Genomic DNA, 27,171 nt, shown 5'->3' on the forward strand with positions numbered 1-27,171 from the left:
ATATGCCAATCATTATTAAAAACAAGCAATGCGACTCGACTTCGCTCAAGTGTAATACTGTTGGACAGCCCATATAACAGATAAGTAACTTTTTGTGCATTATAATCAAAGTATTAGTTCTTTAAGATATAAACTAGAGAATCTTACCTTTTTCCCCTTATCCTTAAGTTCATCCATTTTATTTTGTAGCCTAAACTTCTTCTCGTTGAGGAATGAAACGTTGAGCTCCTTGGCGGAGTAGCCCCGCGCGAGGTTCCGTCGCACGTAGATGTCGTAGTCGCGGACTATCCGCGCCACGATATCCGACGTCGACACGCCTGCACACAAAAACATTGGGGTTCTCATTTATAGTCTAAACAGAAATCCCTGTAACGCTGATAACAATATCAGCGTTACATGAATGAAAAAATGAAACATGAAAAGCCTGAAAAGGCACCAGGAGGCTTCTGCGCTTGCGGATGAGTTTAGCGGGGTTAACTTTAGTAGTCTCGGCTCAACACGCACAACAATCCAAATGAGAGGCTAAATGTAGAACAGATGTCACATTAACAACTAACATTAACATTGATACCGAAGATTTTCTTTTATCTGGAAGAATGTGGTATATTGTGATAACACAATTTCCTTCAGGTATAGATCTTCTAAATTAAGAACTGATTATAATTTACTTATGTGGTACTGCGGGACGAATATAAAAGATTAAAACATCTTGTTAATGTCGGTATGCATTTTGAAAAGAAGGCTTATTTCGAATATAACATTAATAAAAAAATTAAGGATTCCAAATCTTTATGGTCAAACTTAAAAAAGACTGCTTTACCTAATACAAAGGTGAACAGCTTGCCCTTGTCTGTAAACGATCCGGATAAAATTAACGATCATTTTTTAAAAACTCCAGGTATTGACGAAGTTCGCATATCCGATCTGACTTACTTTGAGCATCATAGGTGTGGTTCATCTACTTTCAATTTAAAACCTGTTGACACACTTACAGTAGGTAAAATTATGCTACAAATAAAATCAAATGCTTTGGGCATTGATAATATATCTAAAGATATGATGCTTTTAACACTCCCTAGGACACTGGACATTATTACTTTCATAATTAATAAGTCTATAGAGTCTTCAACATTCCCTGCAATATGGAAAATAGCGGTGGTATGTCCTATCCCTAAGGTTACCAACCCATCAAACTTATCAGATTTGCGACCGATTAGCATATTACCTTTTTTGTCTAAAGTCCTGGAAAGGATTGTCCATCTACAAGTGTCCTATTACTTGGAAGCCAATAACATATTACCACCTTTTCAATCTGGATTTAGAAAACGAAGAGGTACGATCACTGCATTATTGGATGTTGTGGACAATGTTTTGGCGGCTATGGATAAGGGAAATGGTACCTTGCTTACTTTGCTCGATTTTTCGAGAGCTTTCGAATGTTTAAATATAAACCTGTTACTTTCAAAACTTAGATACTATGGATTTGATGGGCAAACAATACTCTGGTTTGATAGTTACCTCAGTAATCGTCATCAGCTCGTAAAGGTAACACAGAACAACGGCACTCTACTATATTCCAAACCTAGACTATTGACGCGAGGAGTCCCGCAGGGATCAATTCTGGGTCCCCTCTTATTCATTCTGTATAGTGCTGACATTGCTAGATACTGTGAAGGATGTTTATATCACCAATATGCGGATGACTTACAAGTTTACATGTCTATAAATCCTCAAGATACAAACATGGCGGTTAGAATATTGAACTCAACACTTTTCCGTATATCGAACTGGTGTAATAAAAATTCTCTTGTTTTGAATCCGGCTAAGTCGAAATTCATGATATTGGGTTCTAAATTGCAGGTACAAAAAATTAAAAATCAAACACCAGTTATAACAGTAGAAGGTACACCTCTGTTGCAAGTAACTGAAACGCGCAATCTGGGTCTACTAATGGACTCTGGTCTTAAATTCGAAAACCATGTCCTAGATTGTGTGGGGAATTGCTTCTACAGACTAAAGATATTGTACAAAATTCGAAATTATCTTTCAACTGATCTACGTGTTCGACTGTGCGATTCTCTGATATTGTCCAAGCTGAGTTACGGTTTAGCTGTTTTCGGTTCATGTACACTAGCTAGATCACGGCGGCTTATCCAACGTGTACAAAATGCATGCGCCCGTTTTTGCTTCCGTATACCACCGCGTAGTCATGTCTCTCCTTATCTCAATAATGCTAAACTACTAAATATGTCTTCACGTTACAACCTTTATTTTGCGACTTTGTTGTTTGATGTCATTGAATCCAAAATGCCTGATTACCTTTATAGAAAACTTGTGTGGTCTGGCAATCAGCATGCTTTTAAAACCAGGGCTTCGTTGTATCGACTAGTGACTCCAGCACATCGGACTACTGCCTTCAGAGGCAGTTTCAGATATATGGCCTCCAAGTGTTGGAATAACTTACCTCCTCCCATTCGTAATATAAAAACTAAAGTGAATTTTAAAAACCTTTTAAAAAAACACTTATTGTCTGAACAACTGACTTTAAATAGGAGGTCCTTTATCTGAGGAGTCTTTTTTTTCAACGACCGAAGTCGGTAAGCATGGTCAGGAACAATAATGTCTGACTCACGGCGCGTTTAGCCAGCGACCTTGTATATGCTAACAACAACTATTATTTATGTACGTAGTATGTATCTATAGGTTAACAATATATGTATACATAACACACCACTTCATTTTTTTAATTTATTTGTATATTGTATAGTGTTTTGTAATAGTATAATTTTTTTAAGAGCTCGAAGTGTAATATATAAACATTCACGTATATATGTATGTAAGTATGTATTTAATTATAGGAGCCAACAGAATATCAGCGCTGCAGACTTATCTGTAGCTTCATGCTGAGTTGGTTGCCTCTTCATCATTGCGACACATAAAGCCACCTCCATTTTTATTTTATTTTATTTTGTAATATCATATTTCTGTATTATTTAATCTGTAAACTTTATTTCTATTTATAAAATGTATCTCATGTATGCTATGTGTTTGTAATGGCTGAATAAAGAACTTATCTATCTATCTATCTATCTATTATATTGTAGAAAATATTTTCCGAATAAAAGGATAATTATTTGTCAAAATTTGCGTTTACACCGATACTTTTGCAATGCAATGCACATATCTTCGACAACATTAAGGTTATACATGTATGGTCTGTATATATCGATTAAATTATATAAATGGATATAACATTTTTTTTATAATGAAAACGGTGAAGTCAACAAATCTGAATGTTTCCTTAACACTACAAACTATAACAAAAAATACTATAATAACGTAGTAAGAAACAGGTATTTGTGAACTGGTAAATTATAAACGACACGATGTACTTGCGTAAATTACGGTAAAAAAAGTAGTACGATGCAATAAATTGTTATTGCACTTCAATAACCTTATGTCAGCTGTGAAAATAAAAAGAGATAATAACTGTTCGTTATATAAACAGAACGTGTTGGCGATGATGGTACAGCGACCTTATTTATGCTAACTAGTTTACTCCGAGACATATTTTATTCCATTACGGGTGAATTAAAAAAACTACTGTATATCCTTTTAGATTAAATACTATGTGAATGGCAAATGATTGGTTGAGTCATTAAACCAATGTTTGAGTCACATATAGCCACATGTTGTTAAGTCCGCTAAATATACTATATTTAGTATTGTGTGCATTGAAATTAAATAAATACCAAAGTCGACCAGAGGTAGAGACAGACCACGCGCCACTAGGTGAAACAATAATAAGCAGATGGACCAGGACTACTACACAGACAACAGAACAGAGTTCTCTGGCGCAGATGTACAGGGTAACTCGTCCCCAGATGAACTGGGAACATGGGAATATCAGAGAGAGAGCATTAAAGTTAAATAAATAAATAAAATAAAATATTGAAACATTTTTAAGCAACTTTCTTCTTCTTAATCATTCCCTTACTGCTGAGGATCGTGACTCTACAGTATGTGAACGATTATTATTAACATAAATAAACAAGTACACACCCTCTGTTCTCTCGGTGGCAACAAACATGTCCTTTGCCTTGATGGTGGCATACGTGTCCTCGCAGTCCTCCGTCGTGTATGGGATATCATCGTGCGCCACAAAGTCGATCTTATGCTTCTCTAGAAACTCCTCATCGTATTCCCACGGCGCGTCCCGCACCACCTGTTGACAATTGACAAATATATTAATTGATTTTGATATCGCTAATCCTATTACATTAACGTATTAATAATCTAATCCGTATTAAAATTCCAACAAGCCCGTTGCTACGGTTTAGTTGATGGGCCTGAGCTGTGTAATAAAATATGACTGTGAATACAAACTAGCAAATAACACCAATTCACGTGAGTAAAATATGTAATACTAACTGTGTCCGCAGATCGACTCTTGTGAAATTTTTAACCTATATACTTCTGATGTATAAGCTATTATATACTATTGTAAACTTTAATTATAATTAATTCAGTAGATTTTGCGTGAAAGAGTAACAAACATCCATCCACGCTCACAAACTTCACCTTTTATACTACGTATTAATAAGATTTAGTTACTAGATTAAAAAAATAAATTAGTGATAGTGATTAATAAACCAGTAACTACAAGCAGGACCTATTTACGAGCCAGCTATCATTGCGCTCAGTCATATTTTAAGGTTATAACGAAACATTAGTTCTAACAATATAGTTTTATGGATGATAAAATTTGGTTTGCAATATCCATCAGGTTTAATAACCTTATTGCGATACGACATAATATTATACTGACTGCTACATTTTTGAAAACAGCTTATACAATGCAAAATCTATTAATATTTTAAATAATGCCCTCTCTCTCCCCTTTTGTATATTTATTTTTTCGTTGTGGTGTCACTGAAAACCAGCGGTATGTCCACATAGAACATACAATAAAGCAGAGTGGAACAATTTCAGTGCCTATAGTTACAGAAATGGCTGTATATGTAAGTAAAAAAAGTTTATTTTATGTTTATTTTAATTATCTACAAGTTAAATTAAGTTTAGTTATATATACAGTTTATTTTATTTTATCTTTTGTTGTTGTTATTACTGTTGAAAAGCACTGAATAAATATTTCTCTTTCTTTCTTGCTATTACTCTTAATTAATTTATTTGTACATTTTAAGAAATGGCCTTCATTAAGTACATGTACTGACTTATCAGAGACACCTCTGCGAAATAGTTCTAGTTATAATTAACTGTGCCACGAATACACGCGTATCATAACAAAAGATACGAGTAAGTGGGTCAAGACTCACGTACATCAGCAAATTGTGTCTCTTTAGCTGGAATACGCTAACAATTTTAACTTTAGCTTACGTCAGTATTCATTGTTTTTAAATTTATCAGTCAATTATATTACAAGGCAACTCGAAAATATGTTAGGCGGTGCATTGTATTAACTTTCCGCGCAAATTAGCAAATATGCTATAAATTATAAAATAAAATTTAGGTTACGTTACGCAAATCAGTCCTTTATAGAATTGATGTCAGTTTGCCTTTGGTCATCACGAGATAATGACTAAATGAAATGATGTTAATGAATCATGTTTTCAAAGAAATTTTATACATGTTCACGTACTAATTCGACCTAAACACATGACATTTATCAGAAATATAAGATATAATTTGACCTGTACATTGTATGAAATCACATACATCATAGAGCTCTGTGATAACTGACTGCGTATTATTACTTCATTAAAACATTATCATTATCGACGGAAACTTTGGCGGCTGTGTACACGTAAAATTTAGCTATTCTTCTTTTACAATGTGCTAGACGCTAGCACCCCATATAAGTACAGTTATTGTACAATAGATTTTTGAAATAAAATACAGTTTTATTACTCTATTTGGAAACATACGTAATTCTATATCTTACTAATATTATAAAAGCGAAAGTTTGTGAGTATGGACGGTGTTCGTTACTCTTTCACGCAATAACTACTGATCGGACTTTGCAGTAATATAACTTATGCATCAGAATAACACAAGCTATAAATTTCATGTGGGTGAAACCGCGGGCACAGCTAATGTGAAATAATTTACAAAATCCGTTAAGTGTTTCCTATGAAGTCACTAGAAACAGCTAGTGTACCTAATCATAATGCGTCAGTATTTGTCATCAAGTTACAAAACAACAGCCCGTCATTCGTTACAGACTTGGAATATGGTAATGCTGTTTCATTTCAGCGCTGGCATTGAATTTTTATCATTAACAATGTAGATGTGTGGGTTGTTCGACCTACAGTATCGGCGGGAACTGCACAATTAACGATACAGACACGAGAATGACAAACCGAGCGCGCTGTATAGTGTTTATGACGTGGAGTGTATAGTCATTTAGATGAACAGGAAAAATATGATAATGGATAGACCCAAAAATACTTAAGAGCTCACAAAATTTATGAAAACAGCATAATCAGCGGCCGATGTTTTATTTATATTTAAGAAATTAAAGTTACAATCTGTGTACGATGGCTAGACGCTAGATTTTTAAATAAATGACAAAAATTTGTAGGAAATAACTTCTTATCGTACAAGCACTTTATTTTCCTTTTGTATAATGATAGATATAATATACTGTATGTTAAACTTAAATTTAGAGTCTTCAATTACTAAATAACTTAGAGTGTGTAAAATGGTAGTCTTTCCTTGGTACAATGGAACTTGGAAACAAGTTGATTGATGTGCTTCATTAGAACAATTTGTGTCCCTCGTAATACCTACTGCTAATATTTCCATGAAAAACAAAGCTTTTCCAATATTCAGACACAAAAATACAGATGGACGAGTAAGGTCAAATGTGTGTGAATCATGGCCACGTAGTTTATCATTATACATATACCTAATAAAATCTAATACGAGCCGCGCCTGTGCATTGAATATTCTAAAAAACCAAGACGATAGTCTAGCGGTTCGATTCCTTGCACGACACAAACATTTGTATTCATGACTGATTCTTAGTATTGCTCTGCGTGTTTTCAATGTACGGTATTTATGTATTTATAAGTATTTCTATCACATTATTTAGTACCCATAACACAAGTTATACTTAGCTTAGCTTTGTGCGAATTGTTCTGGGATATTTTTTGTTAATATTAAATACGTAGCTACTGCCGAGAACCTGTTTATATATTTCAAAATTATAATTACGGCGAATATTTAACAATTACAAATCGCAGTGAAAGGAAAATTTATAAAAAAAAATAAAAAAACCGTCAAGGTATTCATAGCAATCACCAGAATAGGTATAACCGGAACACGACTTCTAAAATGCTTATATTATTCTTTTATTACAGAGACCTGTTCAATAACATTGCATTTACGTTTATGCAGTATTCAATTACATTCCGTTCACCATTTGATAATACTATTATGCGTAATAAATGGAATTTAGTAGGAAGTGAAATCATTGTAGAAAGGCGTCTGTGGATAACGGCGTGACCTTTAATTTCATTTTTAGCGGTAAAGCACGTTGTAATCTATACGTCAATATTGATTAACACGTTCTCTCGGATCGGTAGCCGTTGTAATTAGTGATAGCTGATAATATCTTGTACATACTAAAACTGAAAATTTACGGTCGGTTTATTTGGAAAAACTCCGAAATTCATAATTATTTTTATAGGTCCGCACTTGTCGAGTTAGATTCAGATGAAAAGAATTTCAATATGACTACAAGCTGACGGTCCACTTGATGGTAAGTGGCTACTACTGTATATAGCGCGCTAGTGTGAAATGCGAAAGTATGTCTGTCTAATTGATACATTAGTGATACTAAAAAAAAGGCTAAAGGACAAGATATGCTACGAATTATGTAAAAAAGAGAGAAAGTCGCAGATACAGCTAGTGCGATATAGAACCACAATGTGTTTCCCATTCATGGTGACATGGGTATTATTATAATAATAACCATATTTACATAAGCAATTCATATAGTGCCATCTAGTCCCAAGCTGAGCAGAGCTTGTGTTATGGATACGAAACGACTGATAAAAATATTTATGTTTTTTTGTAAATACATATAATACACAGAAAACACTCGGACCGATACAAATAATCATACTAATGAATACAAATATTTGTGACATGCGACGAATCGAACCCGCGACCATCAGAAGTGAAGTGGTGTGCCAAACCGCTAGACCACAGAGGTGACAGAGGCCGGTATGATAAAATCGAATCACAATATAATTTAGGACTACAATACGCGATAGATTGCAATGATGTCGACTGTGAATGTCCAGCTTAAAATAATGTTTGTGTTTTTCCGCAATCAGGTTAGAAATTTTCCTATATACACAGTTTGTATGTGATGACGCAGTAAGCGTAATAAACTTTATGAGTCACTATTTTCCCCCCAGGATATCGTAGGAGGCGATTAGGGAAACAAAGCATAAATGTGTCATTGCAAGAGAAGATAATTCGAAATAAAGCTATACAAGTAAGCTTGCCTACAGTGGTAACAGTAGACTAAATCCTAAATTTATGAGAGACCAGTACCCCCAAGTGGACAAAGTATTACTGTTATTATGAAAATTTTCATACATTAATGTTTAATTAATAGAAAACAGCAGTGACGATATATCAATTAATTTACACAAACCCCTAGAAACTAAGTCTTCCTCTGAAATCACTTTTCTGACGAATGAAAACCGCATCAAACTACTTTCAGTGCCTTTTCAAATTATCGCGAACATAGGTACAGACGCGGCGAGGGACTTTATATAGATACATGTCAGTAATCCAATCTACATATGTTATTAAGAGATAACAAAACATGTATCTGTATAACCCGTAGCTACATATAAGGCGATTCTGATGAAATTGTAGACTGTACTGTAATTTAGCTTTATATTGAATACATCGTTTGATTATGACTATAAAACAGGATTGCTAAACTGATTTACATATATCCTCGTATGAAAAAAAATCTGATAAATATTAGTCAATAAGTAAATAGTAGTAGTAATATTTGAACGGTTAAAATACGAGTTAGAGGGCCAAATTGAACTTTTTTAACTCTTATTTTGACCGTTCACAGCTCTTGTACAAGGATGAAAGTGTCCTTGTACCAAAGACAAAAAAAATCTCAAACACTTGTTTGTACAAGGATTCTCATAGTGTTGGCATCCCTGGCATAAAATATTGCCAAGCCCAAGGTAAGCCCACAGTTCGTTGATAGTATTATCATAAATGAGTCATATTTACCTCATCCACGTATCTGCAGTGTCGGACGGCTTCGTACCTCTCATCTTCAGTCATCACTGTGCGGCCCTTGCGGCTGTGTGTTAAACTATCGCTGCATACTGAAAACAAATAACATGCTTTTTAATTTCAGTAGTAGGTATATCTAGGAAAATCCTTCTTATCTTCGCCTGCATATTTTTATGTACTTGAAATGACAAGGAAGTTGTAGGCCCACCTGAAGGAAAATGGCGAGCGTCGCCGTTTTCCTTCATGTGGGCCTTATATAACTATGAACAGCATTCCGAAAATAACCGTGTAATGATCTAACCCCCGTGGTTCAAATACAACTCATTCATTACAATTCCAAAATACTAAGCCCTATAATTTCACTGCCATATCTTTCCCTGCAATAGTTTTTTTTAAACATAATAACATTGGTGTTTACTTAATTTTGAATTTTGTTACGACTGAAAGTTATAATAATTTTAAATGTAAGTTCAACATTATTACAATTAAAATAGAGTTGTAAACGACAAAATACTCTTTTGCACATATTTCCGTAATTTACGGGGAAAATATAATGTTAACTTAACCACATTTACGTAAAACATCACATTACCTACTTAGGTATGTAACTTAACGGGTTACATAAAAGGTTAGTATGATTCTAGTTTTGGCCAGATTTAAATATATTTTTAGAAACGGCTAATTTGGTATTGAATAAATTATATGCTTTTATTTTATAAATATTTTGGTGTTGCAGTTAATGCTGTATGCATTTATTTATATAAAGAAAGTCTGCACTCGTTTTACCTTTTGTATTATAGATTAACATTAGGTGTACAATTATGTAATTACTATCAGCACCGATGACTGTACCAGTTACGATACCAGCGTATCTTAACCAAGGGCAACTCAATACAACACGTGATAAGGTGATACAATATCTACGAAATACTTATCTACAAGAAACACGTTATATTTTAGACTTATGCGATAAAAACTGTCGTACGACAGAAACCTGTCCAATAGAAAAATTCGCTTTATCATTACTTAATAACGCAAACAGTAATCAATTGATAATTCTAGATTGCCCCACGTTGTTGTAAACAGATTAATAAATATAACACTTTTATTTATAATCTATAATCCTATGTTTATAAATAAAAAACGCACTAATTACATTATAATAATATTCGTATTTTTTTTATTATTAGTCGACAAAGATGTAACATTGTTATGCACATAAGGAAGCACAGGGGCATATCAAATTTCAACATTATTTTGAAAGTTATATTTATTAACTCAAGATAACATAGTAGTGCCGGTGTTAAATATAAGTATAAAACAACCTAAATAATCACGATGTATTATTAAAGAAACCGAAATCGAATCGAAACCTCGAAATAAAATCATACCAACTCTGAATTTCCAAATCAAAATAGTGCTTTTATTTTTTTGCAATTCTGTTATTTTCCTGTATGCCATACATAGATTTATTGCGGTGATTCAATAAAAATAGTGTGTTGCGTACGTGGTATAAAAACTAATAAACACATGTCACATGGAAGGAGCAAGGATCAGCAGCCACTCACAGACGATGGACAGACGCGTAAAATAGGAAACTAGAGTGACACTACATGCCAACATATAATAAGTCAGTAAGAAGCATCAATCTTCAATCAGAAAAGACAGATGAGATAGATATCAGATCAGAAGGTTGCGTGTAAAAAATTACGTGGGCATCACCAGTGTGGTTTGGTTGGCGTGTTGGTAATAGGAGTGAGAATAATGAAAGATTTTATAAGTTACATAAAACAAATTTTAAGATCAGAAATTAGTAAGCGAATGATTTACGATTTAAACTATTTAATTTTTAGTCAATGTGTTTAGTCATATGACTATTGCAAATATAAGGGTTGTGGTAGTCTACAAGTAGTGTCAATGTCCTATATTAGGCACGTCTTTACAGATACGATGAAGAAAATGAAACTAACCTCCAACAATGAGGTAGACATTAGGGAACACTGATTTGGCCTGTTGCAACTGCCGGGCATGGCCCTGGTGGAACATGTCGTAGATGCCATCGGAGTAGACGCGCACTCTACGCTGCGCAGTGCCAGCTATGGCTGCCGCGCGGGGTATGCGCCCGTAGTGACACCGGTCGCGCTCTGCTACCGCTGCTGGGTCTGTGCTATACGGTGCGGCTGTCTGTAGTGACTGGAACAAAACAATACAATATTTAAAAAAAAACACGGCACTAATTCTTAAGTTAGGTTAAGTTTCATGTAATTGTACTTCTGCATGAGTTTATTTCCGCCCCAAGTGGCTTGCAACCCAACTACCCGGGGGGTTGTTGCCCCCGGAATTGATGCCGGAGCAAAGGGGTTCGTCCCGAGTCCCCAACCTTCACTCACTAGACCCTAGGCGGATGACCAGCGTCAGTCACAAATTTTGAAAGCCTGCATAGATACCTCTCTCTAACATACTTCTACCGCCAACTTTTGTAAGTAAGTTATCTTGGTTTGATATGGTAATGAAAATATAGAGGAGGAGGCAAATGGGAGTCACGTGATGACGTTATGTCCTCAATTTTTAAAATGTACATGTCACGATTTGCACTTTCCATTATGTCATCATCATATCATTAAGGCATCAGCTGATTGCCGTTCCAATTACATAAAATACTTATCTACTTCTGTTATGAAATAATTGACAAAAAGCAGTTTAGCAGTAAATGCTTATGCTTGCTTATGCTTATGCTTATGTCAAATAATATGACAATAACAAAAGAGTACCCTCCGTACCATTGACTAATCAAAGGTCATGGGCATGAGCCCTTTACTCGAAAAACTGATGTAATTTTAAAACCCAAAAATAACAAATGACTGAATTATGCGGATGATACATTGATCCGTTGTTTTCAAATACGTTGTACGTCTGACATCAAGTAAACACGACAAATCAATCATGTATGATTCACTGGCATCACGTAATATTTATTGTTGTAGCAACCATAGACATGTCACTGATAGATAAGGTTACAAGTGCAGTAGGGGCGGACCCGTGATACAAACAGGGTAGGTACATGCTACAGTCCAACACTCGAGCACATAATATATGATAGCATAGGTATAGTAATACTATAATACAAGCAAAACTGTAAATACACTAAACAATTTTTGACACGTAATTAAAAATAAAATTATATATTTATGTGTTTTGATTTGTAGTGTTTGTTACATATTAACTATGGGTTAGATTTTTAATTTCTTTAAACAAAGTTAACTCTTAGAAATAAAACATCTGATAGATTTTATCAATTCAATTTAAATCTTTGGAGCTTCGACCGACTCTCAGTCACATTCTCGTACAAGCTTGTACAAAAATGAAAATGTCCTTATACAAAGGTCAAAAATCTCATATAGGTACGAGGATCCTCGTACGGTTGGCATCCCTGTGCTAATCTAGATAGAAATTGAACAAGATTTTAAATACTATACTTTCTTAGTTCTTATTACAATGCTTGTTTTGCTCGATATATTTTTTCCGCTACTATTATATTTGTCAGTAAATAGTCACGTCGGTTACTTATTCATATTTACCTTTTAAATATTTACGTGCGGCATTATGACATGACGCACTGACTGACGTCATACACGACAGACGGAATGTTAACGATCTCTATTATACCTGGGCGTGCAACGTCTTTTTTTTTAAACCGTAATCTTACAATCGTGTAAAAATGTTTAAACGTTCTCAAATCTATGTCCTTGTAATAAAAAAACGATGAGTATATTAGAGGCATAGAAATTTACAGAGATTATACAGAGAAACTCTTACTAAGTTTAACAAGCAACCTTGTAAGTGACTAATAATTTTGATATATTACGGGGTGGTTTTGCTAAAAAAAATGTTAAGCGCCTAAAGTTCAGCTGACAAATAATAAAATGGTAAATTCGTACGGAAATCGCTGATTTGTATTAATTTTATTGTGTATAGCAAATGTTATTGCTTCATAAAGTTTTTTATTATTATTGAACAGTCAGTACTCAATATTGATAAAAATTAATTGAAAATGGAGCGTGGAATTGAACGTAAATCATTCACCAAATGTAGCAAAGTATATTGTAGGATGAACATTTAACTTTATTATGAAACTATTGCTCTGTAATAATAGATATTCATATTTCAGATAGATTTTATTTTAAATAACCACAAAAAGCTATATAGTGTATAATAAAATTCTATAATTATGAAATGAATGCCTAATATTTAGACTCGGACTAAGTCCATGCTTTCTAAATGTTATGATTTTCCGATACACAGTGTTATTGTAGTGTCACTGATATGGCACTTAATGGTACTCAGTTTACATATGCCGAATGCGTGATGACCAGGATTTTAAATTTGGATGATAAATTTATTAGGTACGAATAAATGTGGATTGTCTCACACTGTGATGTCAAGGTTCAACCGCCGTGATATTGACGCCTGTCGATGATAATGAAGTGGCGTGATATGACGTCACGCTACTAGTAGCAACATCCGTCCTCGGCATGGATTATAAATAAGTCATTACTACCACGACCGTTATCAATAGTATGAATGACTTAACCAAGATATATTCGGTGTTCCGTATTAAATTTGCAGAAATAGTACAAATATAGCTACATCTGTCTACGCTCCGCTTATTGTTTATCCTCGTTTTCACTATTTCCTATGACTAATTAAGGTGTTATTTTTTTTTATTTAAAATAATTACATATGTGACATGACAGTTTACTATATGATAATATAGTAGATAAGTACATAGTACTGTCAATGATCAGTTGCACTGAACGAAAAACGAAAATAGAGAGCAAGGACGCAATGATATGGAATGGAATTACCTAACGAGGTTAATGATATCATTGGTACAACGATATCACATGCCTTCGAATATACTACAATTAATTAGTCATTACTCCAGTACGATACTAAATAGAGGGGTAATATTGAAGCAACGTTGGCAGGGTTAAAATCATTTTGTTATTTTAAACGGACGATTTGGCTACACACGAGGTGTTTTAGTAAATTATCTAGGGAGGTCCCTACAACAATATATCGCTAGGTTTAGTGTCGTGTCGTGTAGGTTATTTCCTATATATGTAATTATATAAGATATATAAGTAATAGTATTACTGTAACAGAGAATTCGGGTGAATTCTCTGCGGGATATAATGAAATATGAGATGATATAATGAACGATATTACTAAACTCTTAAATTATAATACTTATTATAACTGAGGTAGCCAGAATTATAATTAAAGTTTCATCAAATTCATGCAGTAGCTTTTGCGTGATTCATCTATCTATCCATACTCACAAACTGTCGCGTTTATAATATTAGGAAGATAAGATTAAACACGACAAAAAAAAAATATATTATTCATTGTTACCAATATTTAATAATAGGTTATATAGTGTAATCTGGAAAGATATCGATTCCATAGATAATTGACACCTAAACCTACCCAACCTAAGCAATCAACTTAATTTCCATAGAGTTTATTAAGCTAATTCTGGAAATTCCTAATATTTTTAAGCAATGGTAATACTGCTCTAATAGCAGAGATTAATTTGGTTTGGTTTACGTAGTAGCTGCCGACGGAGACATGTTTACGAAACAACATTCTATGACCTGGAATTGAATATGTAGAGACTGGTATTGACTCCTAGATGGATAACCACCACAAAAAGTGATTACAACCACGCAAGTATTTAGAATGTTCCAATTTTTATACAAATTTTTATTTGATACAGCTTTTAGATCCATACGGGTAGGCTTTTAAAAGTATAATACTAGTAGAAATACATGATAGCTTATGTACCAAGAAACATAATATTGAAATACTTACAGTTAAAATATTTAATAACATTGTTGATAATAACTATAAAATATGAAAAAAATACTACAAAATAACAATTCTATACCCATTACTTATTTTACTCTGCACAAATCTCTGATTGACAGAACGTGTGACATTTTGACACTTTTTTCTTGTATCTACGTGAACTGTATCCAATAAGATTTGGAGTCAACGACAGTGTAGTATCTAATAATATAAACATAAGTTCGTACGTTTTCTCAGAATCACTTGTTGTGAGCCTGCTTGCCAAAGTTAACGTATCGAACGCAACATCATTGCAAATGGAATAAAAATTTTGACTCATGTAAAATCATATGAGTTCGTTCCAAGAAACAATTATGTACTTAAATCTCAATAATGACCATGCATCTGCATTGGTGGAAAGTTTTATTATATGTCTCATCTTTTCAGTAATATACATTGTAGTGATACGCACTCCTCATATTCAATCTAACCTACGATGTTGTGACTGCCAATAGTAAACTTTCAGATTCTCTTTCCAAATAATATTGCGTACCTAGTAGTAATTAGAACATAAATATTGTGTGAGGAGGGGATCATTGGGACCCAAAGAAGACGACCCAATTTCTAGCAATGTCTTGTTCACTTATCATTCCTCCACTGCTGCCCAGGCAACGTTAGAGCAGGCGGATGCACCATTACATTATCTTCCAGAAAATTAAAGCATTTTAACATTTCTCAAACATTAAAGATTAGGTTTATGATTAATTGATCTTCAGATGTAAAGTCTGAAATTCCGAATCCGCCTAGTTCGAAACTTGTTGTTTTCAATTACTGTGACTGCCAAGTTCAAGTACAGACATTACAAAAGCGATAAGACGAAAATCAACTGGATACATAGATAAATAATTAATCTATATACTAAGCATACATAAGAACAAAAAAGGTAACAAACAATACAGAAATAACAAAAGTGAATAAGTAACAAAATTAAGTTTGTGTGCGTTTCAGCAACAGAAAATGACGGGGACTCAGTGAAGCTTAAGGACGCCTTTAATATAGCAAAATATTAATATTTTGTTTGGCTCGAGCTAGCGGAATTGTTTAGGTGGATTTGGGCATCGTAAGCTATGGGCGCTCTGCTACAGTTACAAAGCAATATGTAAAGAGTTGCATGATTTCGTGTTGTATCCGGACTGTCCGGCATTAATAACAGGTGTAGCGGTTTCACCGAGTGTCACGTAATATTTCATACACAACAGAAAGCTGATCGTACGAAATCAGCACACTGAATACACAATATCTAACACGAGTACGCGATTACATTTACTCAATCAATAGATAAAAGTAACATAGAAAACATAAATTGGAACGATACACAGTTGATTACGTTTTCTGCGAAAAACGCAATCAATACTAGGTTTGTTTCATTTGTTCAGTCATCTACGTTAATAACGTGATATTTTTAAGTGGCTTAATGATTTTGGATATTTTCATAAATACTCATGTAGAGGGGAATAACGCAACCAAGTAACGCGTCATACAATGGACATAGACATCAAACTTTCATAAAATATATCTTATAGAGTTTGGTTTCATCAGCAACTAAATTAGATACTATTAAATAAACTTTTATCTCATGGTTCCTTTCTAACTCAGTATCAATTAACTAATTCTGTATTATCAAAATGGAGATTTATATTTGTTCTTATCATTGTCATATTTTGTTTAGTACGTTTCAAAATTAGAATATATTTAGTGCACAAATGCAAAATTGCAAAAAATAATAACCTGGAAATCAATATAAATATAAATTATAAATGGACTACTGAATAGTCAAAAATGTGCATCTTTAATAATTTTTCATAATTCCATACTGTGTACTTAAATTGCTCAATCTTAAAATGTTAAGAAGACCTAGAAACGAAACCACTTCTGCAACTCAACAATTTGTGGACTACATGTATCTAACGCTAGCTTCGATTATTAAAAGAGAAATGAACTGCGAATTGTTTCGAAACGTTATCGAATAATCTAGATCAAGGATAACCTTGGCTGCTCTTGTGCATAGGTATAGTTAATAATGCAATTGTAGATAACTATGTATTAGAAAATATTACACTTTGACACCTTTTTACATCTTGCCCTAATTACATATTAGTGTTATTATCAAACAAGTGGGTAATTACATTACTTTGCTTATCAGAAGAATTTTTAACCGAAGAAAAAGCCGTTCAAAGTTGTTTTATGAATGTTTGTTTAAGTCGTTTCTTGTAACGAAATTTTTCCTGTTAGGTTTTCTTCGTTTGATATTACAACGTATCTTTTCCCGTAAAATAATTTTTATACGAAATAAATGGCTGCAGAACCATTTATTTCGTAATAAAAAATTATTTCTAACAACAGGGGACTGATTTTTCGAAGTTTTTCTCGAATACATATCTATACTTACTTACATTAAAAAGTTTAACACCTATAAATATAGGTAATAGGTAACTGTAGGTATAATACTACAGTACTATAGCTGTCTGGTTTTTCTATTGACGTATTTTTTGGAAATTCAAAATGAGATTATTTCAGAACTCTTTATATAAATTTAGTAGTTATTTAGTTATTTATGAGCATTGTGAAATAATTTCATTTATATAACATTAAATGGGTATTTAATTCCATGCAATTAATATTTTCATTTCGTAACACGATTTGCTACTGTTGATATAATGAGATTATAATGTAAATAAAGAACAAATTAGGTATATTGTGTCCGTATTATTGCACAAAAGTGGATTTTTTATAATTAAACTTTCTATAATGCCTCAAATAACAAGCTCAACGACTTTGCGATAGAAATGCTTGCTTTCACTTCATGTTCATTATATTTATTTAGAGACTTATGTTAATATTTGAACAGTTTCAACATGTAATCTCCAAAAAAAAAAAGAAATCCATGCTTATCGATTTGTTTAAGTTGGAAAGAGAAAAAGGAAATGATAAAATTGAAAACATTCACAGCAGGTATACAGAGAACTTAAGACTATGGCTTAACCTTGAATAATTTAGATTTATTCAATCATGTAGGTGCCCAATACTTTCTAAGGAGGTATTGGACGCCTACACGATTGAATAAATCTAAATTATGTTTAAGTAGGTTTAAGTTTGATACGAATATGATTACAAACTTATAAAACAGTGTTACTTACTGTGATCGTTTCTTGCTTCACGTATCCATTTTTCCTGTAACCGTTCAGTGCTGTCTCCACTTTTCCATTGGGAATTCGCCCGTTTAGAGTTGTTGTTACCGTCATTGCTGACATTATTTTACTAAAGTCTTTAATAAATCAAATTGCCGTATTATTCAACCTTAATATATATATAATATACACAATTTAAAAGTAATAATTACTCCGTTTTGTTTCGCATATTAAACAGAATTAATCAATAATTAATTAAATCAATTTGAATTTATTGTTCTAAGATTGGACAGATTATAATCGCAATTATTTAGAACTGTTTTATATAACTAAATATAAAATAACGTTTTAATGTTAACTCGATATTGAAATATTTGAGGCGAGTTTATACCGAGAACACGTGTCTACTCGGTAAGCTGATAATCGTGACTGATCGTTCCAAACTACCGAAGCATGGGTGAGGAATATAGCTGCTTTAACATCCGATGCAACGAATACTGAACACGCATGGGCGACAGCGGGTAGATGAAAAGGGGCGCGGGAGGGGCGGCATGGTGGCGTGACGCCGACGTGGAGGCTTGTCTGACACGCGACTCGCCACGATCATCCCCGAAGGGGTCTCCGTTACCGGCCGGCAGACGGCGAAAACCGAGTTGCCGAATCGAGTACCACTCACTCGCTCGCACTTCACTGTTCCTATATAATTGTTGTACCTACTTATACAGTTTTAACGAAGATCGATCAATTCCTGTTGCCTAAAGATTGAATATAACTGAACTTCTGAAGTAACTAAATATCGCATTTCTATTTTTTAGTGGGCTGTAAAACTACATTACGTAAAACTGAAAACTTAGAAGCTTGACATGCTCAGACCCCAGTTTAGAAAGAAAATATAAAAAAAACAATAAGTGAAAATCAACTCTGTATTATTATTAGACTATCATTAGAAAATAAGTAATCGAAAAAATATTTGTATAAGGGGTAAGTTAGTTTTTTTTTTCAAATTTCATTTAAATATATTCTTAGAAACTTATTCAAACAACATAATTTTGAATTGCTTTTGAAAATATAATAGTTTTATCAACGGCATTAAAAGAACTACCCCAAACAAATTTCCTAAAGAAAATATAACTGAAATCTTATTATTGCCTTCTGAAAGGATATATTTTTGTATAATTAAGTAAATAATAGATTTTTTCTATATGTTTCATAGAAAATATATACGAAAATACATTTAAAAAGTATACAAAATTTCTTTCAGTGAAACGGTGGTAAAAAACCAATGTTGTAATATGTATGTGTGTAAGGTGGCATAAACTAGTGTTTTTTTTTTAATAATATTTATATGTTTACAGTACATTAAAAAGCAAATTTATTAACGAAAATATTGTATGATAGATACAATAAATATTATATATTTATTGTACTTGTATATCATGCTGGAAAAAAATATAGATAGTTTGTCAAATCTAGCAACGTGGATAGTATAGAAGTCGATGCGTAAGCAGAAATATTTTTGGACTAATATATGAAGTATCTATTATTGAAATTGTTGTATACAACTCTTTGGGTATATGTGAAATTGTGCAATTATTGGGAATTTAACGTCTCATTAAATCAAGCTTTTCACAACCTCTATTATTATTTTGGAAGTGTTTTCAAGGTGAGATAACATTATGCTAAATTTTGCATTGGAAAAATTGAGTCATAATGAAGTAGGTATACTATAAATATCTATCGTACGATGTCGATTACGTCGTGTAATAAGATTAATGTGGTGATTAACACAGGCAAGTATTTTAATTATGTATAACATGAATAGTACCGAAAAAAACCTATTACAAAATACTATTAATAACAAAAATGTGTTGTAAAAACAAAAACATCTTCATGACTGTTATCTCAGATAGCGTAGTCAGAGACATCTCAACTGCCAATGTGAACGCAACACTTTACATGCCGACATTGCGCTAGGTATATTTTTTAATCTGACATGGCAGAGGACGAGCCTACCGCCGCGCCGTCATTCAGATTTTTGGTTTTGATACCGGTGTTCACTTCACCGAAGAGTTAGTCAGACATATAAAGTTGCACAAATTTGTTGTTGGTGTCGGCCAGATTGAACTCACGATCTCTTGGGCATAACTCAGTTTAGTTGGGAGGAAAGGGGATTGTTAGTAATGTGGACTGATGATCTTATTGCTAGCAATGTACCATGTCAGGTTGACCTCCACGCGGTTCCCCCTGGAAACCATCGTGATAAATTCTTGGTGAATTTGTCACGATGGACTAACTGACCTGACCTCATGCTCATCTTATCATCCTCCACTGGTACCCCGCCAGCATAAACCATTAGCGCAGGCGGGTGCACCATTCCATTATCATTAATAAAAAAACTCAGTTTAGTTAACTACTAGGCAAAGACGGAAAAAAGATTTTTTTTAAATCGATAATAGAGGATATATTACTTATTAATAGAAAAAATAAATAAATAGGTAACCATGGTATAATATACGGTCCTATGTTATCTCAAACTTATGTAGACGTTTATACTACGTGTAACAATTTATATTTCTTTTTGACTGTCTGCTTATTAAAACAAAATCAAACCAAAAATCTACCGCATTCTGTCTGACTGCGGGGTAGGGTCGGTACCTGACGCGCTGGAGTCAAATATACCCAATATCTGAATCCATCTTGTCAGGGATGGTATGGTTGGTATAATCCTTACATTTCACCCATGCATTGGTATGGGTGAAATATAAGGATGTCAATGTCAAGTGTCACGTTCACCACATCCATAATTGACAAACTCTGAGTATACCATCTGGGATAACGACCATGAAGTTATATTTTATACATAGATAACACGCAAGACACATACTCTTACAAGTAAATATAAATCTTTGTATTGTTTATATTACGGTACATACGCATTCGTTTCATTATAACACTATCGAAAATTGAAATTAACGAAAGAGGTTAGATTTTTTATCTTCGTTCAGTTATATGCTCTAGTTTGTTAGTATATTACCGGTCTACTCTGGAAACTAATTCCTATCAAATTACTCCGCAATTTTTATACTCTTGAATTATATACATACTGGTAACGTAATAACTTCATATTACATGGGCATAGAAAAAACTAACTAGCATTATTTCATTTATTCTGGTTTATGTTTTAAAAGAGCAATTCCAAATTGGAATGATTTTAAATCTATATTGAAATTACAGTTTAGAACCTGCATTTCTTTGTGTTTTTATAGATAATAAAGAGATAAAACCGCCTAGGTGTTTTACATTGGACGGGGCTACCCGGGTTGATATATCAGCGAATACACCAGTAATTAACTACGATAGTTTCCAAGGAGGATTGCATGAAGGTCGACCTGAAGTTTTTTGCATTTGTAGGATGGTAAAATAGAATAACAGTTATATGTTATATTATAAAGATAGTGATCAGGTTAAATCTATTAATATTTACCTAGACTCTACATGTGTCTCTACAAATACTCGTAGTAAATTCCGAGTAAATACCTTACGGTGAGCTGACCTAGTTTCCGACCTTATTATTTCACCATTTTCTTCTCTTGATTTAGGATTCCATCTAGTAGTAACAGTCTTGAGTTACTGTGTACGTATTTCTACAGCAGGTTCCACGACTTCTGCATCCATATCTTATTTTAATATTATAAACGCGAAAGTTTGTGAGTATGGATGAATGTTTGCTACTCCTTCACGCAAAAATTGTGAATGAATTTTGATGAAACTTTACTGTAATATAATTTATACATCAGAATAACATATAGGCTATAAATTTCACGCGGTTGAAACCGTGGGCAAAGCTAGTATACTATATGTCTTAGAATACAAATTAGACCACTTTTTTTTTTACAACAAACGAAAAACGTTTCTTTATGTATCCAAGTTTTCGAACACTGTCATAAACGACTTACAGAAGTATGTATCCTAGCCTTTTGTGAGTCATTGTATGGAATCTAAAACAAGATGGTAGTTTCACAACCAGGCATTCTGATATGGATACTGTTTGAGAATTGAAATGAAATAAAAGTTCAATGATACATATTTTTTAGCTCTGTATATGACGCAATACGACGACGCAATTAAATATGTCATTGTCGCTTGTGATAAATTAAATATAATTAGTAGTTGAATGAATATTAATCGTAACACTTGTAGCATTGCTATGCTATATTATAATGAAAATTGGATATAACATTATGTAATAGTACTATGAAAGTGTATTCATGTTCAGATTTGAATCAATTTCAAAAAGGGTAACGACCGGCCCAGTGACCGAGATCTTTGCGACAAAGTACTCTACTCTAGTTGAATGCGAGCTTATTTGCCAACACTATGACACATATTCTAGTACAGCAGCCAAGAATATTCAAACACCTTTGATTACGATGTATTTTGTGTGCATTAAGCATCCATTCTATATGTCAGTACTGATGTCATATCAGCTTTCTTTATTATGAAGATGATTTACAAATAGTAAAAATTTATTAATTCTATTAACAACAAGATATTAAATACAAAAATGCATAGAAAATTAAACTTCGTTGAAATGGGATGCATTTAACATTATAAAAGTAGACCGTAAAATTTAAAGAACCTATTAGATGAATAATACTGTTGACTATTATTCTTAGTATTTACATGAAACTTCTCGTAGAAAATATCGGAATAATCGAGAAATGAAATGGAAATTTTACGTAGCAGCAGTTGTTTAATGATGAAAACAATACTGCTGCTGAGAATCCAGATGACTAGATTCCCAATGAATGAATGACCTATGTGCAGTTGCGTTATACCTATTAGAGATCACTGTATTCGTGTTTACCATACACGTCGTTAGGTATGGCATTCCCAACGGCAGTATGCCATGCCGGCCCACTTACTCATGCGACACATTCACTACATGGTCAGTGATCACGCCACATTGCTGGCGCCGTGCCCGCACTATTGATTTCATAGTTTTCATTTTCAACAAATGACTTCATTAAGAATGAGGGGAAAATGTAATTGGAGTCAGGTTCAAGGGACATATTTAATGTTTAATATGTAATTTGTAATGTATAATTGTATGTAAAAAACTCTCTCTCTCTCTACAAACGGCTATTTTAATAATATAATATATAAATATATATATTATACCTGACCCCAAAGCCTCATCTAGACTCAAACTCCGCGGGACTTGTAGCATACCATATCTTGTAATTTTATTGCCTTATCTTTACACACACACAAAACTCAAAAGTTACTACAAAGTAAGCTTGTCGGCTGAAATAGGCGAGGTTAACAGACATAAATTCTTACAAAATCTATTTCTATAAGGACCAGTGGGGCACCAGTCGAGGATGATAAGATGAGCATTAGGTCAGGTCAGTTAGCCAATCATGAAAATTCACCAAGAATTTATCACGATGGTTTCGAGGGGGAACCGCGTGGAGGTCAACCTGACAAGGTTAGCAATAAAATCATCAATCCACATTACTAATAATCCCCTTTCATCCCCTATATTAACTAAATCAAATTAGTGAAATGACAGGATAATGATTTCTTAGTCATTTGAAATGGGAGTGTCACATGGTAACGTAATGTAGTGAGCATGTATATAGGCGGCAAATTCCGCTTAGCATCAGGGGTGGGCCGTCAGCCAGTTTCCCAAAAAAGTATTAATTTTTTCATTCCTTGACCTTTATTGTTATCTAATTACTAATATCATTGGAACTAAAGATACAAATTCAATAATCTTTGGACTCCGAACTATAAACTTAAACTGAACTATATTATTTGATAAAATATAAATGTTATTCCAGAGTTATCAACTACTAGTTTCTTTATTTAAGTGGAATAGTGAAATAATTGGGTGGATCATTTGTTGGAAAGCCATTACCTTTGCCTGTGATCAGTGAACAGTAACATGGTCAATCTACACTACTATAGTATTACAAAGCTGAAGAGATGTTTGTTTGAACACGCTAACCTCAGGAACTACTGGTTCTAATTGAAAAATTATTTTTGTGTTAGATAGTCCATTTGTCGAGGTAGGCTTTAAGCTATATAGCATTACTCTACAACCAATAGGAGTGGAACAACAATGAAAAATATTGCAAAAGGTGGAGAAATTAAACACAGACAAAGTTGCAGTTAGTACAAAATATGTGCATTGTAAAATTCATTGTTTCTGTCAGCATTGTGATTACTGTATGAGGTGCTTGCATTCAGAAAACATTAAGCCACCACACCTACTTATCCATTAGTTAATAACACTTCACACTACATTATATCATACAATCTACAGCTAGTGTGAATATACAAGCAAAAATTATAATAATATATAGCAAGATTTAGTTTTAATAACACAATAATATAGCTTGTTTTAGTTTTAACAATTGACATCCTTGGAAAAAAGATTTTAGGAAAAGTATGGTATCAAGGCAAAATAATGCACATTGACATACTTCTCATAGTAGCATATTCGAGACCTTACACAGTGCAAACATTTGTAGTCATAAATATGGTTGTTTATATTGGTTTTTGTTTTTTAAATGTATATTACTTATGTATTTATAAAAAAGAATATTTTTATCAGTTGTGACTAAAAGGCGCTGAGTGGATTGTCCTGTCTATATATAACAGCACTATGGACTTGTATCATGTGATACATGCAACCTAAGATGTTATGATATATGCCTCTTATCCTTTAATTACTCTTCCCAGTCTGCACCCCACAACACAAACACAGTTTACAAATTTATTTGGTGGCAGAAATATGTGAGACTGCGGTATCCATGCAGATAACTTTTTAGTTTATCTCTATCTTTTTAGTCTATCTCGGGTAGTGCCTTCTTTTGTGATATCAGAATAATTAGTAAAATAAATACCAAGATATATAATTCTTATATGAATTGAGAGGTTAGACACATGGATCTGTGTAATTATTGTCATAATTACACAGATACATGTGATTATAATATTGATTTGATTATAAGATTTTATAGTATAGTATATGAAGGATTATCAATATTTGTAGCTGTTAAATAACCCAATCTAGAATCAATTATTTTCATATTCATACTGCTGATCAATCTATAATCATTAATATGTCTACACTCAGACTGTGGTAAGTTTTGTTTCTTCTATATGAGTCAACATCAGATATGACAGGTATACTCTAAACTGCCATTCCATACCTAACTGACTAATCTTAAATTTATGATAAGTACTAACCTGAACGGACACCACTGTAGGAAGACTGGTGACGCTAGTAAAACTGGTCTCACTTCCGTTCTGTTCTCCACCAGCGGCCGTCTCTACCAGCTTTCCACTCATTTCCTCTTCGCTGCTTAACCGGGTTCTCTTTCGAGACATAATCACATCGCACGCCGGTTCAATTCAATGAGTGAAGTACACTTCAATCCTTTCACTATTTGCACGTCGACCACTTTCCCAGAAATATTTTCAAGTAACACTTGCGCAATTGCAGACACAGCTCATAAATTGTTTTGGTACAGGTACAATTACTTATTGCTGAATGAATTTAGTACATATGGTAGGAATCCTAATGAAACCTAGGTCATGTAAATCAACAATTTTAAGTAATAGGTTAGTAGATTTAATGGCCAGAATATGTAACAGTTTCATAAACTGTTTAAAAATTTTTCATAACTAGTTAAATGAAAACTTTATATAGGATGTGAAACTATGATCAAATATATAGGGGAAATATTTTATAATATATAATAATACAAATAAATGAATAATTGAATTTATTTTAAAATTGGATGCAATTGATTCGAAAATATTTTTTAAGATAAGAATATAGGCACAGAGTACTTAGAGTAATAGAGAAATTGAGATTGAATGACACAAAATTCTGTGACTGAATAAATGCCGACATTTAATTGACAGACACATGTAGCGCAGTCGACTATAATATCGATATTGTTTTCGAGATATCGATATTAATCGATACATATTGACAATTGAAATACACACCTATATACATATAGATATAAAATATCAAGTGTTAATATATTTTTGAAATCTTCACCAAACATCATTACTTAATCATATTTGAAAATTGATACGATGTACCCATCAAATATGTTTTGGTAAGCCCTTATAAATGATTGCGTCGATAATAGTGTGCATTGTTATACTATCAGCTATAAAAACCTATAAAAATTGGGGAGGGTTAGTTATTAGGACTATGAAATGTCCGCATTGCATCCTATCAAGTTGACCTCTACGCTTATCACGATAGGCTAAGCGATCTGACTTCATGTTCATAATATCATCCTCCACTGGTGCCCCGCCAGCGTAAACCGTTAGCGCAGGCGGGTGCATCATTTCATTATCCACTAAAAAAAAAATACCCTGGCGAATTTGCCAAGGGCTAACTGAACTGACCCCATGGCCATCCTATAATCCTACACTGGTGCTGAACTGCCACTTATACAGTGGCAGTTCAGCACCAGTGCACCATTACATTATTATCTATAGAATATCTAGTCACGTGACCTGTATTTTACTGCCATTTGTCGCTCTTTTACACAACATAGCTTACATAGGTAACGTAAGATACAATTTAAAATATTTGATGTTATTTAGGCTGCGGTTGAGTTATTTCGATTTGCAAGAATGGTAGTAGTATTTCTTCAGGGCGTTCCTAAATTATAAGAATTGTAAGTGCGATAATTTCGGTTATTGCACTTATAATTAAAAGGTGGATAGTTGTGCCATATAATTTGGATTTTTAAAGAAAATTAGTCTTTATTGTTTATAAAATTAATAAGAATTT

At 33.3% G+C, this 27,171-nt stretch overlaps 1 protein-coding gene across 5 annotated transcripts in view; it reads right to left on the reverse strand.

The window, feature by feature from the left end:
* The window catches only part of LOC131844366 (choline-phosphate cytidylyltransferase B-like), a 30,560-nt gene extending 4,440 nt beyond the window's left edge, over positions 1 to 26,120 (reverse strand). Inside the window, exons 1-5 of one of the 5 annotated variants that reach the window (XM_059193233.1) lie at positions 25,599 to 26,120; positions 11,271 to 11,493; positions 9,295 to 9,392; positions 4,063 to 4,225; positions 148 to 317 (exon numbers count right to left, since the gene is read on the reverse strand). In XM_059193233.1, coding sequence (XP_059049216.1) covers positions 148 to 317; positions 4,063 to 4,225; positions 9,295 to 9,392; positions 11,271 to 11,493; positions 25,599 to 25,739 — 795 coding nt within the window. In that variant the 5' untranslated portion in view covers positions 25,740 to 26,120. Of the gene's footprint in view, positions 1 to 147; positions 318 to 4,062; positions 4,226 to 9,294; positions 9,393 to 11,270; positions 11,494 to 15,174; positions 15,242 to 18,347; positions 18,830 to 25,598 lie in introns of those variants that run through there. The other 4 variants (XM_059193230.1, XM_059193235.1, XM_059193232.1 and 1 more) reach the window with 4 other exon arrangements.
* Positions 26,121 to 27,171: the final 1,051 nt, after the last annotated feature.

The sequence above is a fragment of the Achroia grisella genome, unplaced genomic scaffold (genome assembly GCF_030625045.1).
Source record: "Achroia grisella isolate CSIRO2021 unplaced genomic scaffold, CSIRO_AGI_Agris_v1 utg402, whole genome shotgun sequence".
Taxonomy (NCBI): Eukaryota; Metazoa; Arthropoda; class Insecta; order Lepidoptera; family Pyralidae; genus Achroia; species Achroia grisella.